The sequence below is a fragment of the Jaculus jaculus genome, chromosome 1 (genome assembly GCF_020740685.1).
Source record: "Jaculus jaculus isolate mJacJac1 chromosome 1, mJacJac1.mat.Y.cur, whole genome shotgun sequence".
Taxonomy (NCBI): Eukaryota; Metazoa; Chordata; class Mammalia; order Rodentia; family Dipodidae; genus Jaculus; species Jaculus jaculus.
Genome location: NC_059102.1, coordinates 42,094,079 through 42,112,958, shown reverse-complemented (window position 1 = coordinate 42,112,958; position 18,880 = coordinate 42,094,079). Strand labels below are relative to the sequence as shown.

Genomic DNA, 18,880 nt, shown 5'->3' with positions numbered 1-18,880 from the left:
ACCCACATAAGCCAGATGCACAAGGTGGCACATGCATCTGGAGTTCATATGCAGTAGCTAGAGGTGTTGGTGCACCTATTCTCTCTTGTTCTCTCTCTTTCTCTCTACCTGCCTTTTTTTTTCCTCGCTCTCTCAAGTAACCAACTAACTAAATAAAAATATTTAAAATGAATCAAGGGTCTGGAAAGATGGATCAGTGGTTAAAGGCTTTGATTGCAAAACTTGCTGACCCAGGTATGATTCATCAGTACCTACGTAAAGCAAGATGCACAAAGTGTTGCATGGGTCTGGAGTTTGTAAAAGACCCTGGCATGCCTATTCATTCTCTCTTTCTCTATTGCTGCAAATAAATAATTAAGAATGTTCAATAAAATAAAATGAATCAAAATAAATCATTTTCTTTTTTAAAACTCCTGTAAATCACTGTACACTCACATCTGAATTATCAACCATTTCCCTTCCAACTATTATAAAACAAAACAGTTAAATTCCACATTTGCATCCAGCAGATTACACTCATATACAGAAACATAGGCAGAGGCTATATCTTAATCTCCTTTTACCATCATCCTTTCTTGTGGTGGCTTCTTCTGCAGATGATATTCTGGACTTTTTATGTGATGACTCTTCACCATCTGTTTTGATTTTAGCCTTTCTTTTCTTTGCTTTGATTTCCTTTCTCCTTTATGTTAAACAATGCAAAATTAAAATTAATCTTTTCAACTGTCCTTATAGGAGATTAAAAACTAATGAATAAAAAATCAAATCAGTTAACTATTTCAAATGTAATTTACATGGTAAGTAACCTTGAATAAACATCTAAATATTTAGGTTAGGACACAAATTAAGATAATTGTGTAAGATAATGATGCCTAAGCACTGAGACAAAGAACTATTTTATATGTTCTGTACACCACACTAGTAAATATAAATCAGTTCTTTCTTGCTATGCACCAGAGTAGTAAATCAGAGTTTTACTGTAATTTGTTTTAAATTGCACCCTATCTCCTGGATTAGAAACCCAATCAAGAGCCCAGGGTCATTCTGAAGACACCCTAAATTCCCATATCCAAAGAAGGATATTGCTTTCAAAAGTTTACTTAATAGAACTTCCAAATTAAGGCATCTATGCGAATGCTATAATACTTTTAATAGCATTAATTTTACAACATTTTTTACTAATTTTACTGATTAGTGCTGTATAATCACATTAATTCCTTCATAAGTTATTTCAACTTTGAAATAAACCTCATAAGGGAAAACTGCAAAACATTTCTAGTTTCTTTCAATGTCACTGACATGGGAAATAAAGATTTAGGCAACTAGAGTAAAAAAGTTCTGCTAATTTTAAGAACTTAAAAATTGTTATTCATTTTTAACAGCTAAAATTCTAAATAGGAACAATTATAATAAAGCTGATTTTAAACTAGGTGTGCTAGCACAAGCCTATAATCCCAGCACTCATAAAGCTGAGGCAGGGGGAACACAAGTTTGAGGCCAGCCTTAGCTACACTGTGAGAGTACAATGCCAGCCTGTGCTACATAGCCTGATCCTGTCTACAAATACAATAAAAGATAATAATAATTTAAGAAACCAAGGCCAGTGATCTCTTATATACTGCATAGTAAGTACAGGCCTCAGAATCTACTCAGTACTGTAGATATATTCATGCCAATTCCATAACAGCTTCCTTTCAACATTTAAAAAGAGCATAATGCCTTTGTAACAGTGACAAACTCCAGTAAAAACAGTGTTTAAAGTCCTAAGAACCACTTTATGTAGTCTGCCTCATAACAGAGTTTCTAAGAATATTATGATGTCTGGACACTAATCTCAAACTAAAATTAAAAATTCTAACATCTATTATCCCACAGAGACCTTCACACTTCAAGCTGTTTGGCTAGAACACAGCATAGTGAACCTCCAATTCCCTTGTTTATGTGGTCACACAAAATGAACTGATTTTCTATGATATCAACCAGTTAAAACATCAACTACACAAGACTCCCTTTAGACACATCAGTGCAATTAAATGAATATGGCCAAGATTACTAAGCAGTATAAGCAGAATAAAAAAAAAAAAATACCTGTGATGAAAATTTAACTTAAAGGAACATTCCTGGCATAACCCTAAAAGAAAAATAAACACCACTGAATTGCTGAATTAAGAGTGACTACCCTGCTACTCTACTTTCAATAAGTTCCTATTTTCTTTTGTAAAAATATTTTCCTTTATTTGAAGAGAAAGAATGGGCATACCAGGGCCTCTTGACACACTGCAAGTGAATACCAGATACATGCACCATTTTGTGCATAGGTACTGGGGAATCGAACCCAGGCTGGCAGATCCTCTAAGCAAGTACCTATAACCACTAAGCCATCTCCCCAGCCCTCGTTTTCTTCATATCCCTCTATTATATGGGAAAAAATATAAAGAAGAATCTAATCCTCCACACCTCAATAAATGCACACTTAACCAAAATGATATTAAATGACGACTGAAACATGTCATCAATTGTGTTCCATGGGAAGCATTAGTATCTCCCATCAAAGATATCTAATAATAATAGCATAATAATATGATGTGGGCGTCTCCACAGAAGTGCTATGAGGACAGTAAAATAAAGGGAGAGGTTTTCCGAATTCCACCGCCGAGGCCTCTCTGCACACTGGCTGACTCCCTAAAGGCTCTTAGGAGTACGGACCTCGGGGGTGTGCTAACACCATGAGGGTAAACTGTCAGAAGGAAAACTCTGAGGATGCATTTACTTAGGAGCAGACTGGGGCTGGAGAGATGGCTCCATGATCAAAGGGGCTTGCTTACTCAGGACCCAGAGAATGGCAAAGGCTGTAGGTGTGACAAGGGAGAGAGCAGCCAACACATGAAAAGTAACTGAACAAAACAGCATAGTACATTCTCAACCCTACGTGTGAGGGGACTGCCACCTTCAGGATTTTCTGTACTTTTCAGACTGAAAAGGAGACATAAAGGGAAGAGAAAGGAAGGGAGGAGGGTGCTTAATAGGTTGATATTGTATATATGTAAGTACAATGATTGTTATGGGGAGGTAATATGATGGAGAATGGAATTTCAAAGGAGAAAGTGGGGGGGAGGAATTAACATAGGATATTTTTTTATAATCATGGAAAATACTAATAAAAATTAAAAAAAAAAATAAATAAAATAAAAATAAAAAAAGACTGATACCAAGAACAAGTACAGCTTTGTAAAATTTTTCTTATTGTCAAAGAAAATTTTACTTATGGTCTATACCACATTAGGACTGTAAAATTAGCCAACATGTGATCTCACATCACTTTTTCTGACACTCTGCCTCTGACACATGTAACTTAGGGACATTGTCAAGCTTGTCAGAAGACACTTCTACTCTACAAGTTACCAACCTAAATTTAACATTAGAATTATTTACCCAAATATCTCTGTAATGCTAAAAAAGAAAAAATTAGGCTCAAAAGTTCTCTGAGATTTTAGGAAGTTCTTAGGAAAAAGAGTCCTACATGGCAAATGTGTTAAATATTTTTAAATTAAATTAGCAATAGTATGCTCATTTCAATTCTAAATTAAAAATAAAAATTCAATCCTAACTATAAGCAGAGTAGCAATGTAGTTCCTAAAACTGGGAGAAAGCAACCTTATCTTCCCTAAAATTAACTTACTTAATTTAACAAGTGCATTTCTCTTTTCACCATGCTCAATATAACCAAAATTAACTTCCCAACTCTTCAAGCCTTCTTTTTCATCACAGTATTTATTTCCACAAAAAAACTGACCTGCAAAAAGAAAAGAATATTAGCTAACTAACTGACAGTATTTATTTATATAAGCTATTATCTCTAAAGTTTACTCTGAAAATGTACAACCTTAGCAACATAAAATCACAAAAAGTAACTGACTTTAACAATGGTAGAATTAACAAGAAGATAGCTCAACAACAAGACATATATACTTCCTACACATGTGCCCTAAGGACTCCACACTCTCCTACTATAGAGATCCATGTTTATTGCTACTTGATCACAATATCATTTATTGCACATCCATATTTGTTGCTGCTCTATTTATAATAGCTAAGAAATAGAACCAGCTTCAATGCCCACTGACAGATGAATAATAAAAATGTGATACATATATACAATAGACTATTACCCAGCAGTACAAATTAAAATATGAAAATTTCAGGAAAATGGGTAAATCTGGACAGAATTATATTAAGCAAAGTGACCCAAACTCAAAAGACCAAAACTGCATGTTTTCTATCATATGCAGATCCTAGCTTGTAAATAGCTTCATGTATGTGTATAAAGAGGGGGAAACATGGGTAAACCCTATAAAGCTAGAATGGTAACCAACAGTGGGTATAAAGAAATACCTAAGAAGGGGGCTAGAGGAAAGGTTAAATAAAGTCCACATATGACAGGAAAACACATGGGGGAGAGAGGAGAGAAGGCAACCAGGGAGAGAAGGGAAGGAGAATCAACTAATTGCATTTGAAAATACCAGAATGAAACCTAAAACTCTATTTGCAAGTTCAAAAATATATATACAAGTATCAAGTCAAAGAGCTGAGCTTCCTTTTTTCCAGAATTGGGCACTGAACTCAGTGCCTGGAGCATGCTAAGCATGTGACCTGTCACTGAACTGTATCCTCAAGCCTTTTCATTTTTTACATTTGTATTTTGAAACAGAATCTGCTAAATTGCCTATGTTAGCCAGGAACTTGTTCTGTAGCCCAAGCCAATCTTGAACTTGTAATCTTCCTGTCTTAGCTGCCAGAGCGGCCAAGCCCACAGGACTAGTTCACCAGACCTGGCTAAAGAGCATCCCCACAAAAAGAAATATGCCACAGAATTCTCATTTGATAAACTGACAGTTTATATTTAAATAAAATTTTAATGACTCTGTATTGAAGGATCTCAAATGAGTGGATGCATTAGAACCCTGGATGAAGAAATGCAAAAGTAGGGCTGGAGAGATGGCTTAGTGGTTAAGATGCTTGCCTATAAAGCTGAAGGGCTCATGTTCCACTCTCCAGATCCCACATAAGCCAGACATACAAAGGTGAGGCAAACAGAACATATACTCACTAGGTGGCAAAAGTGACTGGAGTTTGATTTAAGTAGCTGAGGCCCTGTCATACCAATTCTCTCTCTAAAATAGTTTGGTTTTTTTTTTGTTTTTTGTTTTTTTGTTTTGCTTTTTTTGAGGTAGGGTCTCACTGTAGCTCAGGCTAACCTGGAAATCACTCTGTAGTCTCAGGGTAGCTTTGAACTCATGGTGATCCTCCTACCTCTGCCTCCCGAGTGCAGGGATTAAAGGTGTACGCCACCACACCCAGCTTAAAATAACATTTTTTAAAAAGAAATACAGCCGTCCGTGGTGGTGCATGCCTTTAATCCATTTAATGCATCTGGCTTTACATGGGGACTGAGGAATCAAACTTAGTTCCTTAGACTTCGTAGGTAAGCATCTTAACTGCTAAGCCATCTCTCCAGCCCAACAAATCAAACTTTGGTTTGTACAAACAATAAAATAATTTACATCTCATTAGTTGGGAAGACGTCTCTGTGGATAAAGTACTTGCAGCACAACATAGAGGACTAGAATTTGCATCCCTAGCATCTGCGCAGGCGTCCCTAGCATCTGCGCAGGCGTCCCTAGCATCTGTGCAGGCGTCCCTAGTATCTGCGTAAGCGTCCCTAGTATCTGCGTAAGTGTCCCTAGTATCTGCATAAGCGTCCCTAGCATCTGTGCCAACCCCTGTTGGAAATGATGGCCTGTGTGTAATTCCTGTGCTCAGGGGCACAGACAGGGGATCCCCAGGGCAAGCTGGCTAGCAAGACTAGCCAAACTGGCAAGCTCTGGGTTCACATGAGAGACCTTGCCTCAATAAACAAAGTGGAGCAGGATTGAGAAGTCAGCCAATGCCAATGTCAGCCTCTGGCCTTCACACACATATCTGAACACATATTCCACACACATACATACCATATACACATACACAAACACATACACACACACACAAATAAAAAATAAAATTCAATTTAAGGTTAAAAAAGAACAAATACAAAACCACAAAAGGCTTTTCATAAAAATGTCAAAAACTACCAAAATGAATTTAGAACATTATCATCTAAAAGGCTAGTTTTAAAAGTAGATTTTCAATTTTATTCCAAATTGAGACTCAATTAATATATAAATATTTAGTAACAGCTATTAAATAGCAATGACAAAATTTCAATAGAAATCACAGCAGTAGCTTGCTCTCTGCTTCCCAACAGTTTATTCAGTTATATGAATTTGAAGATTGTTCAATTTTTAAAAATATTTATTTTTATTTATTTGAGAGCAACAGACACAGAGAGAAAGACAGATAGAGGGAGGGAGAGGGAATGGGCACGCCAGGGCTTCCAGCCTCTGCAAACGAACTCCAGATGCGTGCGCCCCCTTGTGCATCTGGCTAACGTGGGAACTGGGGAACCGAGCCTCAAACCGGGGTCCTTAGGCTTCACAGGCAAGCGCTTAACCGCTAAGCCATCTCTCCAGCCCAGATTGTTCAATTTTTAAAAGGTAACATTATAAACACCTGAAAATCTCATTTGATAAAAGTATAAAACTTGGGCTGGGGGCTGGAGAGATGGCTCGGTGGTTAAGGAGCTTGCCTGCAAAGCCAAATAACTCAGGTTCAATTCCCCAGCACCCACATATGCCAGATGCACAATGAGGCACATGCATCTGGAGTTTGTTTGCAGTGGCTCGAGGCCCTGATGCGCCCATTCTCTCTCTCTCTCTCTCTCTCTCTCTCTCTCTCTCTCTCTCTCTCTCTCTCTCAAACAAATAAATAAAATACATATTAAAGAAAGTAAAATAAAAAATAAAAAATGAAAAAAACGAGCTGGAGAGATGGCTTAGCAGTTAAAGCACTTGTCTGCAAAGCCAAAGGACCCAGGTTCAATTCCCCAGAACCCACATAAGCCAGATGCACAAGGTGACACATGTGTCTGGAGTTCATTTGCAGTGGCTAAAGGCCCCAGTGCACCCATTCTCTCTCTCTCCCTCTTTTTCTCTGTCAAATAAATAAAATCAAAAAAAATTTTTTAAGTATAAAACTTTGAAATTGTGACAAACATTTCAGAAGTTTTTCATTATTTGTACATAAAATACAAATTATAATGCAATCCTAAAAAAGTTAAAACTGCTTTAAATTTATGCTTTTCCCCCCTTTCTTTTAGAGTGCCTTTAAATGACAAAGGCTAATCCTGCAATATTTATAGAGAAAACAAAACTATTTTTAATTTCCTTTACTGGATATCCAGTTTCACACCAGGCATAAAGCATATCCAGCTTAAGGGAAATGCCTGATATTATAACTGCTTAATCACTTTAAAATGTTTAATCAGGGCTGGGGAGATGGCTCAGTGGTTGAAGGCACTTGCCTGCAAAACCTGCAGGCTGGGGTTTGATTCCCCACTCCCCATATAAAGCAATATGCATAATGTGTGTGAAGTTTGTCTGCAATAACAAAAGGCCACAGCACACCCATATTTTCTCTCTCCCATAAATAAATTAATTAATTTAAAAATGTTTTATCACTTCATTTTTGGTTTTGAACGTTAAGTTTAAAACTATTTCCCACACTGTACTATGTAGTTTTCAGAGATATTAATATTTAAGATATAATTAATCTATAAGGAGATATCTTATAGCATGAGACAGGATAGAGATACACAATTTCAGAAAAAAATTAATGAAGACAATATAGCAATGCATAGAAGATAACATTTACTAATTGCCAAGAAAATGTCTTTGACTATTAGACAAAATATTTGGGTTCAGTCTGAGGGACTTCCAAAATATAGACTACTGTCTTCTTCCCAATTCTATTGGATTTAAATTGGTATTTCATTCCTATTTTCAAATGTTGATTTGGCTGGAATACAGTTTTACTCCAAAAATTGATAAGCATTCATTTATTCCTTGCTATCAAATCTTTAGCACTCTAAACATTTCTACATATCCTCAAGTGAATGTTTAAAGGTGACATTCTACCGGTCTCCTCTGAACAAGCTGGCTAGCTAGATTAGCTGAAGCAGCAAGCTCTGAGCTCAAGTAAGAGACCCGGCCTCAGGAAACCAAGAGTAAGGAACAAAGATGCCTGAGGTCAGCTTCTAGCCACCATATGAATGATACATGTGCACACCCCCACCCACATAAGCGAAACACATACACACCACCCACACACAAATGCAAAAAACAAGAACAAATAACGACAAGGATGTGGACAAAAGGGATCTCATATACACCACTGGTGGGAATGTAAACTATTCCAGTCACTACAGAAATAAGTATGGAGGTTTCTTAAATAGCTAAAACTCATATAACTCAGCTATACCTCTCCTGGTTATTTACCCAATAAACTCCAAGTCAATATGCCACAGAGGTGCTTGCAACATTAAAGTTTACTGCGGTATTTACAAAAGCTAGGTATTTATCAACAAAGGAATGGATTTTAAGATATTGGTGAATATACATAATAGAATTTTTTCAGCCATAAAGAATTTATAGGAAAATGTAAGCAACTAGAAATAATCATATTAAGAAAAGTAAGCCAGTCTCAAAATACCAATCTCACATTTCCTCTCATTTGTAGGTCCTAGATTTTATACAGATACATAGACTCATACAGGCCCAGACGGCACGGAGCAGGAGCAATGGTCTAGGGGAGAGCAAGGCAGCAAAGGCTGCGAGGAGCGAGCTCAGAGAACATTATGTACCTGCATGAAAGTGGCCTCGTGTAACCCAAGTTAAAGTAAACTCTTCAAATAATTACCTTTTCCTGAAATTACTTCTTTTTCTATTCGCCACCTAAATCCAAACTGATAAGAAAAGAGTTATATTTATGCAAAAGTAAATTAAAACTATGTACATACCTAAACAGAATGTCAATAAGAGTAACATTTATCAACCTAAAAAGTAAACAATTCTCACCATGAACATTTGAAAAGACCTTTGTACAATTACCCACCTATCAGTTCAAAACAACCTTATTCGGCTGGGGAAAGATTTGGTGGTTAAAGGTACTTGCTTGCAAAACCTAATGACCCAGGTTTGAGTACCCAGTTATAAAGCCAGATCCACAAAGTGTCTAGAGTTCGTTTGCAGTAGCAGGAGGCCCTGGCACACCCACACTCACTCACTCACTTTCTCTATCTCTCTAATAAAGAATAATGAAAAGCATAATCATACCTACTTTTAGGATGCCCTAAAAGTTGTAAGTCCCAGGTCATAAAATGTGAATAAATAATATATCCTGGAAGCTACCAGAGAAAAAAGGTCACAGTAAAGAGCATTTTACTAGTGCAAAGAAATACAGCCTTTGGGATGAGATTACTTAGGTTTATATTTCACCCTTACCACTTCACAATGGTATAGAACCCCACAAGTTATCAATTGCTTTTTTGCCTATTTCCTCATATGCAGAGATTTGAGTAGAGAGGTTCAAATGAAACAATACATACAGAGGGCTTAAAATAGTAACTGGTACACAGCACACAAGGGGTAGGTAGACTATTGCACACAGGCCTGCTTCCTGATTTTATAAGTAATTTTGTTGCAATACAACCGTATCCATTCACTCATGTGTCTACCTTCTTCACTCTATGATGAATTAAGAGTAATTCACTGTACATCTGCTTTATTTTTCTGTGAACCTAAAAATGCTCCAAAAAAAAATCTACTAAGAAAAAGAGAGACATGTTCATGTTTAGTTCTAGAATCATGGAGAAAGTTACAATCCAGTCCTTTACCAAAATAAAAATAAAAATAAATAAGCCTGATGGGCTGGAGAAATTTCTCAGTGGTTAAAGGTGCTTGCTTACAGGGCCCTGCCAGCCCAGGTTCAATTCCCCATTACCCACGTGAAGCATTGTATATGTCTGGAGTTTGTTTGCAGCAGCAAGAGGCCCTGGAATATCTTTTCTCTCTTTCTCCCTCTCTCTCTCTCCTGCTTACAAATAAATAAAAATATTTTTTAAAAGCTTGATAAATCCTGTAGTAAATAGTCAATAGGTACCTGCTAGTTGATATTATTAAGATTCCACTTGGAATATAGGACATATTAGATATAGGCTGCTATTCCCACATACAACAAAAGTACTGTATTTTTAAAAATCAAAACCTCTCTTCTAGCAAGCTAAGACATCTCTGCGGGACATAAAATCCTACATTATACAGACCTGGCTAGAATTCAGAAGAAAGCCAGTCCCCAAACAGCTAGCCTGTCTAGTGCTGGAAAGTGCTGTATGAACTACTGGGGCCAACAATGGTCTGAGCAACCGGAAGTCTAAGCTACTCAGAAGGAAACACCTTGGCAGGATGCACAGGCCAGTGCAATAGTGGCACGCAGCCTTGCGGGATAACCAATAGCTTTCTGATTGGCTAAGAGATCTGCTCACTGTAAAGGAACCCATACCTGGAATTGGGAACCAGATTAGAATCATATAGATAAAGATTGTTCTCCAGTGTCAAGCTCTCACTAGTCTTTGGCTACATACATCAAATTCTCCCTAAATTAATAATGTGTATCCCATTTAAACTAAGCTGATATCACTCTTCACTGGAGAATCTGTTCTTTTTCAGAAAGTAGTGAGACCCAAGGAGATAAACTATCCCTCACCCTTCAGCCAAGCCACAGCTGAAACCAGCAAAACTGGGGAGGCGAACATGAGAGCTGCTTCCATGCTGAACCTGATAGTCAGTGCCAGGGTAAAGGAGACAGACAGGATACTCAACACCTACCAAACCAGAGATCCAGAGGCTTCTAAGTGCTTATCACTGAAGTAGACTTAAACACCCACCACAGCTCAGGGAATTTTGCAGAAGAGAGGGCGGAAAGACTGTAAGAGCCACAATTTGAGATATGCCCAGAGGCATTCCCTCCACCACTGCCCCCCCACTGCAAAAATAACTGACTGCTGCTCCCATGTTGCATAAACCACAATCCCATAGGGAATATTTGAAACCCCACTGAGGAGGGGCCCCAGTTGAATGAGGGCAGGGTCAAAGGAAAAGAGGGTACCAACATATGATGTAGGCATATGAAATATGTTGTTAATAACAATAAAGAAAAATAAACAAAAAAGAAAAAAGAAAAACTGTTAATACAATGTCTATAACCAAGAAAGCTATATACCAAGAAAGCTATAATTTTATAAAGGAATAAGAAATAAAACAACTACAATTCTTCAGTTAACCACGGAATATGTTTTCCTGACATACATTCCTTGCTGGAGGCTGGGTTGAAGCTGAGTTACTGAAGGTTGGTGTTGAGCTCCTCTTCTCATTTTGCCTTTGTCACGAAGAGGCCACAAGTAAGCAGCGAGACAAGATCTGCCTTCCTGGCAGCACAAAATTCCATGACCAGCTACTTGGAATTTTATGTAAAAAAAATATATTCTTTAGCTCATTTAAAATAGTGGTTTAATAAAATAATTTTATTTATTTATTTGATAGAGAGAAAAAGGGAGAGAGAGGGAAAGAATATGGGTTACCAGAATCTCTGCAAGCAAAATCCAGATGCATGCGCCACTTTGTGCATCTGGCTTATGTGAGTACTGAGGAACTGGACCTAGATAGGCAGGTTTTGCAAACAAGCACCTTTACCTCTGACGTCATCTCTCCAGCCCATAACAGTAAGGGTTTTTTTGTTTGTTTGGTTTTGGTTTTGGTTTTTTGAGTGTTGTCTTTTCCTTGTGACTGAATCTAACTGATAGACTATTACAAATATATTTTCAATGATGAAGTTTTTCAAAGAAAGAAAATGGAATATGGGACAATGGAGGAGAGTCATTTAAAATGCCAAAAGTGGGCTGGAGGGATGGCTTAGTGGTTAAGGTACTTGCCTTCAAAGCCAAAGGACCCAGGTTCGATTCCCCAGGACGCATGTAAGCCAGATGCACAAGGTGGTGGCACATGCATCTGGAGTTCGTTTGCAGGGCCTGGAAGCCCTGGTGCACCTATTCTCTCTCTGTCTCAAATAAATAAATAAAAATATTTAAGATTTTTAAAAATGCTGTACTTAGACACTGAATTAAAAGTTGGCTAATTATAAGTGAATAAAACATCATCTGTACAAAAAAAGCTAAAAGAAAGTGCATCATAACACTGTAACCAGGATATTACTCAAACTCTTTCAATACCTCAAACATGGTGTGCCAAAACAAACATTATCTTCCCCTAGCTATAGCCCCTCCAAATTTCCTATTTCTCTTAGTATCCACACTTGAACCTGTGAGTGTTCTCTGAGTTCTTATTACACTTATACCCTTAGCCAGTCACTTAGTATGTCTTATTAAGAAAATATAATTTGCTTGAAAAATAGTCTTCTTAAACTATGATTTCTAGTGATATGCTTTTAAAATGGAGAATTTAAAGAAGTGGAGAATTAAAATACTTAAGTTTTTGGTATTATCTCCCCTCAACTAGACAGTAACCCCGCTGTTTTAAGACAGGATCTCACCATATAGCCCAAGCTAGTCTCAAAACTGCTATGCATCCCAGACTGGTCTTGAACTCACAATCCTCCTGTCTTTGTTGAGTGTGGGAATTTCAGGTGTGAACCACCATACTAATAGGCTGCAGCTTTATCCAAAGGGCAGTTACTAGGCACAGTGTCCAGTCCAGTGCCAGTACCAACGAACAACCCACAAGTAATCCAGGGCTGAAAACATGCTTTGCTATATAAGCCCCTAGAAGACAGTATTTCATACTTGATTCGCAATGCAGGAACCTCAAGTGACTAAAGTGTTGTGATGGTTTCCAGATTAGACACAGTAACCAGCTAGTTAGAGGGGAGAACTGTCAACTGGGGCCCACAACTCATTCACAAGAAACTCGTAACTCTCAGGATACATCAAGTGCATGGTTTTTTAAAGAAGGTTATTCAAAACGAGTATCACTACTGTTTGTTAGGAACTGGAAAATAACATATACACTCAAGGCACTACTGAAAAATCTTATTAAACCAATTCAAGTCTTTATGAGGTTGAACAAAATGAAAAGTCCTTAGAATTTCTTTGATGATAACATTTTATGAATAGGTTCTTTTTCTTTTTTATGAGTTTATTATTTGATTACTTTACTTACTTATTTGAGAGAGAAACAGAAAGAAGTAGAAAGTGGGACTGAGTATTGCCAGAGCCTCCTGCCACTACAAACAAACTCCAGATGCATCTGCTACTTTGTGCATCTGGCTTGACCCAAACCCAGGATATCAGCCTTTGTAAGCAAGTATCTTTAACTGCTGAGCCATCTCTCCAGCCCCATTTTTCTTAGTACAGATATGCACTATCCATACATAAATATTTCTGCAACATTCCTTCCTTTTACATTTCCAACTGAGACCATCTATTTCTGGGTTACCTTCTCTAGCTCCTAACCGGAAGTTGAGCTAGGAATAAAAGTGACAGTAATGTAAACTAAAACAAGATGTAATGTGGGAAGAGAAATCTGCTACTACTAAATAGCACTGATTAAAAAGTTCATTTTATTAAAATAGACATATTTATGTAACAAAAGATGTGCACCTGCCTCTACAAAAATGGAAAGCAATCGAGAGCATTATTAATTTCAATCATTACTTGTGAAAGGAGGCATCATTCTGCCGTGTTAATCATTCATTACAATCAACAGAGGCTCACAACCAGAGTCAAGATGAAACAGGATCCAGTTGCCACTGTGTTCAATTTTAGGCTTTTCATGTCTCTGCTTCCAAACAAAAAACAGCTCTGTCCTTTATAAATTCTCCAAGCCCTTTGTAAATGCGCAGCTGCTCTTAGAGGTTAAATGGTCAAAATAATCTTCCAGAGGTGCAGGTTAACTTACACCAGAATCAGCATCATAAAAGAATAATGTGGGTCATGATAGTATAATAAAAATTAATGCTGCACTTGGATAAGTCTATAAATATTCAGAGAGGCATACCACATGCATACCTTATTTTCTTTGTATCTACTGAGATCTGCTATGCAATATTCCTTGAATAATTTATCATAGTATTTCTTTGCAAGTCTCTTCTCCCTAAATTCATAAAAAATAAGCATTATACATTTAGAAACCCAACCATAGTTTGCTACTTGAAAGTAATGTCAAATAAATAATACAGAGTATAAATATTAATGTTTTAAAAGAGGTCTATTACTTACATGCACACTGACTATCTGAACATTAACTATTAATGTGGTTCTCTCAGAAACTGAAGAACTTGTAGAAATGAGGAGAATTTCTCTTCATTTTTTTACCCTTTGTATTATTTGAAATGTTAAAACCACTTTCAAGTATTACTTTTTCACAAATTATTCAACAAATTTTTAAGAGGACCAAAATAAGATAGATGTCATGGTGCATACCTATAATCCCAGCCCCTGGGAGGCTGAGGCAACAAGATCATCATAAGTTCAAGCCCAGCCTGAGATAAACAGTAAGTTCCAGAATAGCTTGGACTGCAGAATGAATGATACTCTGTGTCAAACACACACACACACACACACACACACACACACACACACACACGCGCGCGCGCATGGGGCAGAGAGATAGCTCAGTCAGTAAAGTGCTTGCCTCACAAGCACAAGGACCTGAATTCAATCTACGGTATCCTGCACTTGTAACTCTTGAACTAAGGAGACAGACAGGATCCCTTGCTGGCTCACAGGCCAACATATCTAACCTAACCAGTAAGCTCCAGGTCAATGAGAGACCATGCCTCAATAAAAGGTGGACAGCCTTCTTGATGACCAACATTTGAGTTGTTTCCTGACATCCATACAGAATGCCTGAGCATGTACATATCCCTCTACACACACACAAGTGCATTCACACAAACACACACATTAAAAAAGAGAAGAATAGCCGGGCGTGGTGGTGCACACCTTTAATCCCAGCACTAGGGAGGCAGAGGTAGGAGGATTGCCATGAGTTCGAGACCACCCTGAGACTCCATAGTAAATTCCAGGTCAGCCTGGGCTAGAGTGAGACCCTACCTCGAAAAACAAAAAAAAAAAAAAAAAAAAAAAAGAGAGAGAGAAAAATATATATATATAACAGCATATTAAAGACAATACACAATATCATAAAATGTTATTGTTGAAATACTGCCAAATAATTACCAGTCGGTTACAACTGCCAAAAAATTACCAAAGGAAGCAAATTATATCCAGGAATTTGGAACATGAGTATCTGTCCTTGATTCAGAATTATCCTATGAAATGCTTTGAATAAGTGACAAGTAAAAAAGCACAAGCCTTTAGTCCCAGCACTTAGAAAGCTGAGGTAGGAGGACTACTATGAGTTTGAGGCCAGCCAAGGGCTACAGAGTAAGTTCCAGTTCACCTTGGACTGCACTGAATCTCTACCTTACAAAAGCTGGAAAAAAAAGAAAAAGACAAAATGAAAGCATGTGGCATATTAGAACACTGAATTACCAAGTCATGTCTGTTTCATCCTCATCATTCCATAGGAATCTATGATTTTCTCGAATAACATCCAAGTCTGTCTTATCATTTTCTCTGGAAAACATAGTATCTCAGTTTAGTATGAAAACAATATTGGTCAAATTTAGGAGGTTAAACAGTGCTATGAGATTTTTGAAAATGTGACTAAAGCATACACAAAAGTACAGTTGTATTTGTGTGTATGTATATAAGCTTGTCAAAAACTATGCCAGTGGGGCTGAAGGGATGGCTCAGCAAATAAGGCACTTGTTTTCAAAGCCTAAAGACCCAGGTTCAATTCCCCAATTCTATGAAAAACCAGATGCACAAAGTAGTCCATGCATCTAGAATTCCTTTCCAGTGGCTAGAGGTCCTGGCACACCTATTCTCACTGTCTCTCTTCTATTTCTCTCTGCTTGCAAGTAAGTAAGTAAATAAATAATACTATGCCAGTATTTTCAGACGGTTCTTACGGAGTGCAAGTAAATGGATAAATGAATCCATTCATCTCTAGTAGTGGTTTCAGTTATGTGAATGGTGCTGACTTATCAAAAGTAGGATGAACACCCTGAATAAATGGTAAGTAAGGAAGTGTGAAGTTTCAGAATCTAACCCATGTCAGTAATAACACACTACTGATGCCTAAGTTTTAAAAACATGAAAAATCACCTCTTTTATTAGTTTTCTAAGAGGAATTAGGGAAGTAGAGAATTAAAGATGATTTTTCAAGATAAAACTAAATTCTAACAGTTTGGGATTGTGGGGGGATACAGGCTAAGTTGGTAGGAAGTAAAAGTGAAATAGATGAGATGGTACTGAAGATTGTAGGGTTACTTACTCAGAAAATCAAGTCAGAGAAAGAAAATCTATGCAAGAGCAACATGCTCTGACTTTTATTTTTAAGAGCCTCAAAACAGAACTATCAGATGTTGAAAATTCCAGAAAGATATTCCTTCTTCACTCTACCTTTTAATTTTCTTAGATTTTTATTTGTGAGGAAATGGGTATGCCAGGGTTTCTTGCCACTGTAAGCAAATCCCAGATTCATGCTCCACTTTGTGTATCTGGCTTTACTTTAAGTACTGGGTAATGGAACCTGGGCTAGCAGGCCTTGCAAGCAAGTACCTTTAACTGGTGAGCCATTTCCCAAGCACTGTTCAACCTTTTAAAAAGCAATTCTAAACACTAAGGCCTAAATATCTCATTGTTTGAAAGGTCCTTGCCAACAAGATCCAACAGTATTCCCTATATATCCTATTACTGCCAGTGTTGTACCTGGCTCAGTAGGTGAGGAGGCTACCTGAGGCCTGCTGCCAAGGAAATGGGATTCATTAAAAGCTTCTGAGCTAGAAGCTATGTGACCTCTCCACCTTACAACATGACAAGGGAACTAGAACAGAGAGCAAGCAAGGACTAGTACCAGGATCAGAAGTCCCAGTAATGTTAGGTTAAAATATCCAGGCTTGCCTTCTCAACTTATGTTAACCTCATGATACTTACCCCAGTCGCTTGAAGTCTTCTCTTTTGCCCCCATAATATAAAATATAGTCATTTACAAACTTCGTATGTCTTTGATACTGAAATGTAAAACATTAAGGATTTTACTTGTTTACACGTTCTGTCATAATATATTACTGAGTGAAAAAAAATAAAAGCACAGTAGGAGGTCTACTTAGCTTTTTACTGTGGGTATGCACTATTCATGCTCACACATTAGAAATCTGAGTGACAAGTAGACAGTAGAAGGACTTGCACTTTCTACTGAATAATTTTTCAAGGATGTATTACTTACGTTTGGAGTATGTTCAAGCATACATTATTCTTGTGATAAAAAATACCTCACAATTAGAGAAAAATGAGAGCTTCCTGTTCTATTCTTAGACTGCATATATTATACTACCATTCATTCTAAAACTCATATAAAAATAATAAGGCTTCTCTGGAATTTCAAAGGGGAAAGTGTCAAGGGGGAGGGAGGGAATAATCATGAAAAATGTTAATAAAAATTTAAAAATTAAAAAATAATAATAATAAGGCTTCTAAAATTAAAGGCATGGAATAAAATTTATCTGTCATTATTATAAAATGAATTCAGCTAATCCAGCAATGATAACGCCTATAAGTACAAAATGCAACTTTTAAAATACTAAGTGCCAGGCCTAAAGAGATGTCTGAGCAGTTAAGGTGCTTGCTTGCGAAGTCTAAGGACCCATGTTCGACTCATCAGGTTCCACTTAAGCCAAACAGACAAGGTGATGCAAGCGCACAAGGTTGCACGCATGCATGAGGTAGAGCCCACATCTGGAGTTCAATTACAATGGCTGCAGGCCCTGACATGCCAATTCTTTCTCCCTCTCTCTCATTCTCTTTCATTAAAAACAAAACTGGAGCTAGGCATGGAGGGGTACACCTTTAATCCCAGCACTCAGGAGGCAGAGGTAGAAGGATTGCCATGAGTTCAAGGCCACCCTGAGACCACATAGTGAATTTCAGGTCAGCCTGGACTCGAGTCAGACCCTACCTCAAAAAAAACACATAAATAAATGAATAAAAATATTAAGTCCCAACAATAAGCTTTCCAAAAAAAAAAAAGCATACTTAAGAAATCAAAAGTCCAGGCATGGTGGCTCACGTGGGTAATTTTAGCACTTTGAGGCTGAAGCACCAGATCACAATGTGGGTTAGAGGCCAGCCTGAAAGAGTCAGATCCTATCTCAAAAAAACAAAAATAGGGCTGAAGGGATGGCTTAGTGGTTAAGGCACTTGTTTGCAAAGCCAAAGGACCCAGGTTTGATTCCCCAGGACCCACATAAGCCAGAAACACAAGGTGGAGCATGTGTCTAGTTTGTAGTGGCTGGAGGCCCTGGCTTGCCCATTTTCTCCCTCTCCATCTCTTTCTCTCTCTCCCCCAAATAAACAAATAACCAAACAAACAAAACTGTCAGATGTTACTTTTTACTTCCTTTTAACCTTTCAAGAATCCATACAAGCATGTGTATTTTCAATGCAGTTTAACAAGATACATGAAGATTTTATTTCTTGTTTTAAAAAGCTCAGTAGCAGTATCTGCACAAATTGAACAAAGCTGCCCTAACCTTCTGTGACTACATTCTTTAAAGACATAGGGTGACTGACCATAATATGTACTAATATAACAAGCAGAATATGAAAGGGAGAGAGAGAAAGAGAAAACTCCACCTCCCCATCCTCCTACCCCACCTGCAGAGCTGAATCCAAGTTCTTGCAATACCACTAACTGGCCATGTGATCATGGTACGTCACTTCTCTGACTGGAGCACCAAACTCTGCAAGAGGCTAGACAGTAAATTTTGCAGACTGTAGCAATATGGTCTCTGTTCTAACTACTCAACT

General features: G+C 37.6%; 1 protein-coding gene across 4 annotated transcripts in view; it reads right to left on the bottom strand.

Annotated features, from left to right (window-relative positions):
- Nucleotides 1-18,880, bottom strand: part of LOC101615233 (protein FRA10AC1) — a 39,967-nt gene that overhangs the window by 14,073 nt on the left and 7,014 nt on the right. For 2 of the 4 annotated variants that reach the window (XM_045159800.1, XM_045159817.1), the window contains exons 5-10: nt 17,009-17,085; nt 15,500-15,583; nt 14,012-14,096; nt 8,851-8,896; nt 3,680-3,793; nt 564-682 (exon numbers count right to left, since the gene is read on the bottom strand). In XM_045159800.1, the coding sequence (XP_045015735.1) occupies nt 564-682; nt 3,680-3,793; nt 8,851-8,896; nt 14,012-14,096; nt 15,500-15,583; nt 17,009-17,085 (525 nt within the window). Of the gene's footprint in view, nt 1-563; nt 683-2,088; nt 2,132-3,679; nt 3,794-8,850; nt 8,897-14,011; nt 14,097-15,499; nt 15,584-17,008; nt 17,086-18,880 lie in introns of all 4 variants that reach the window. The other 2 variants (XM_045159804.1, XM_045159810.1) reach the window with 2 other exon arrangements.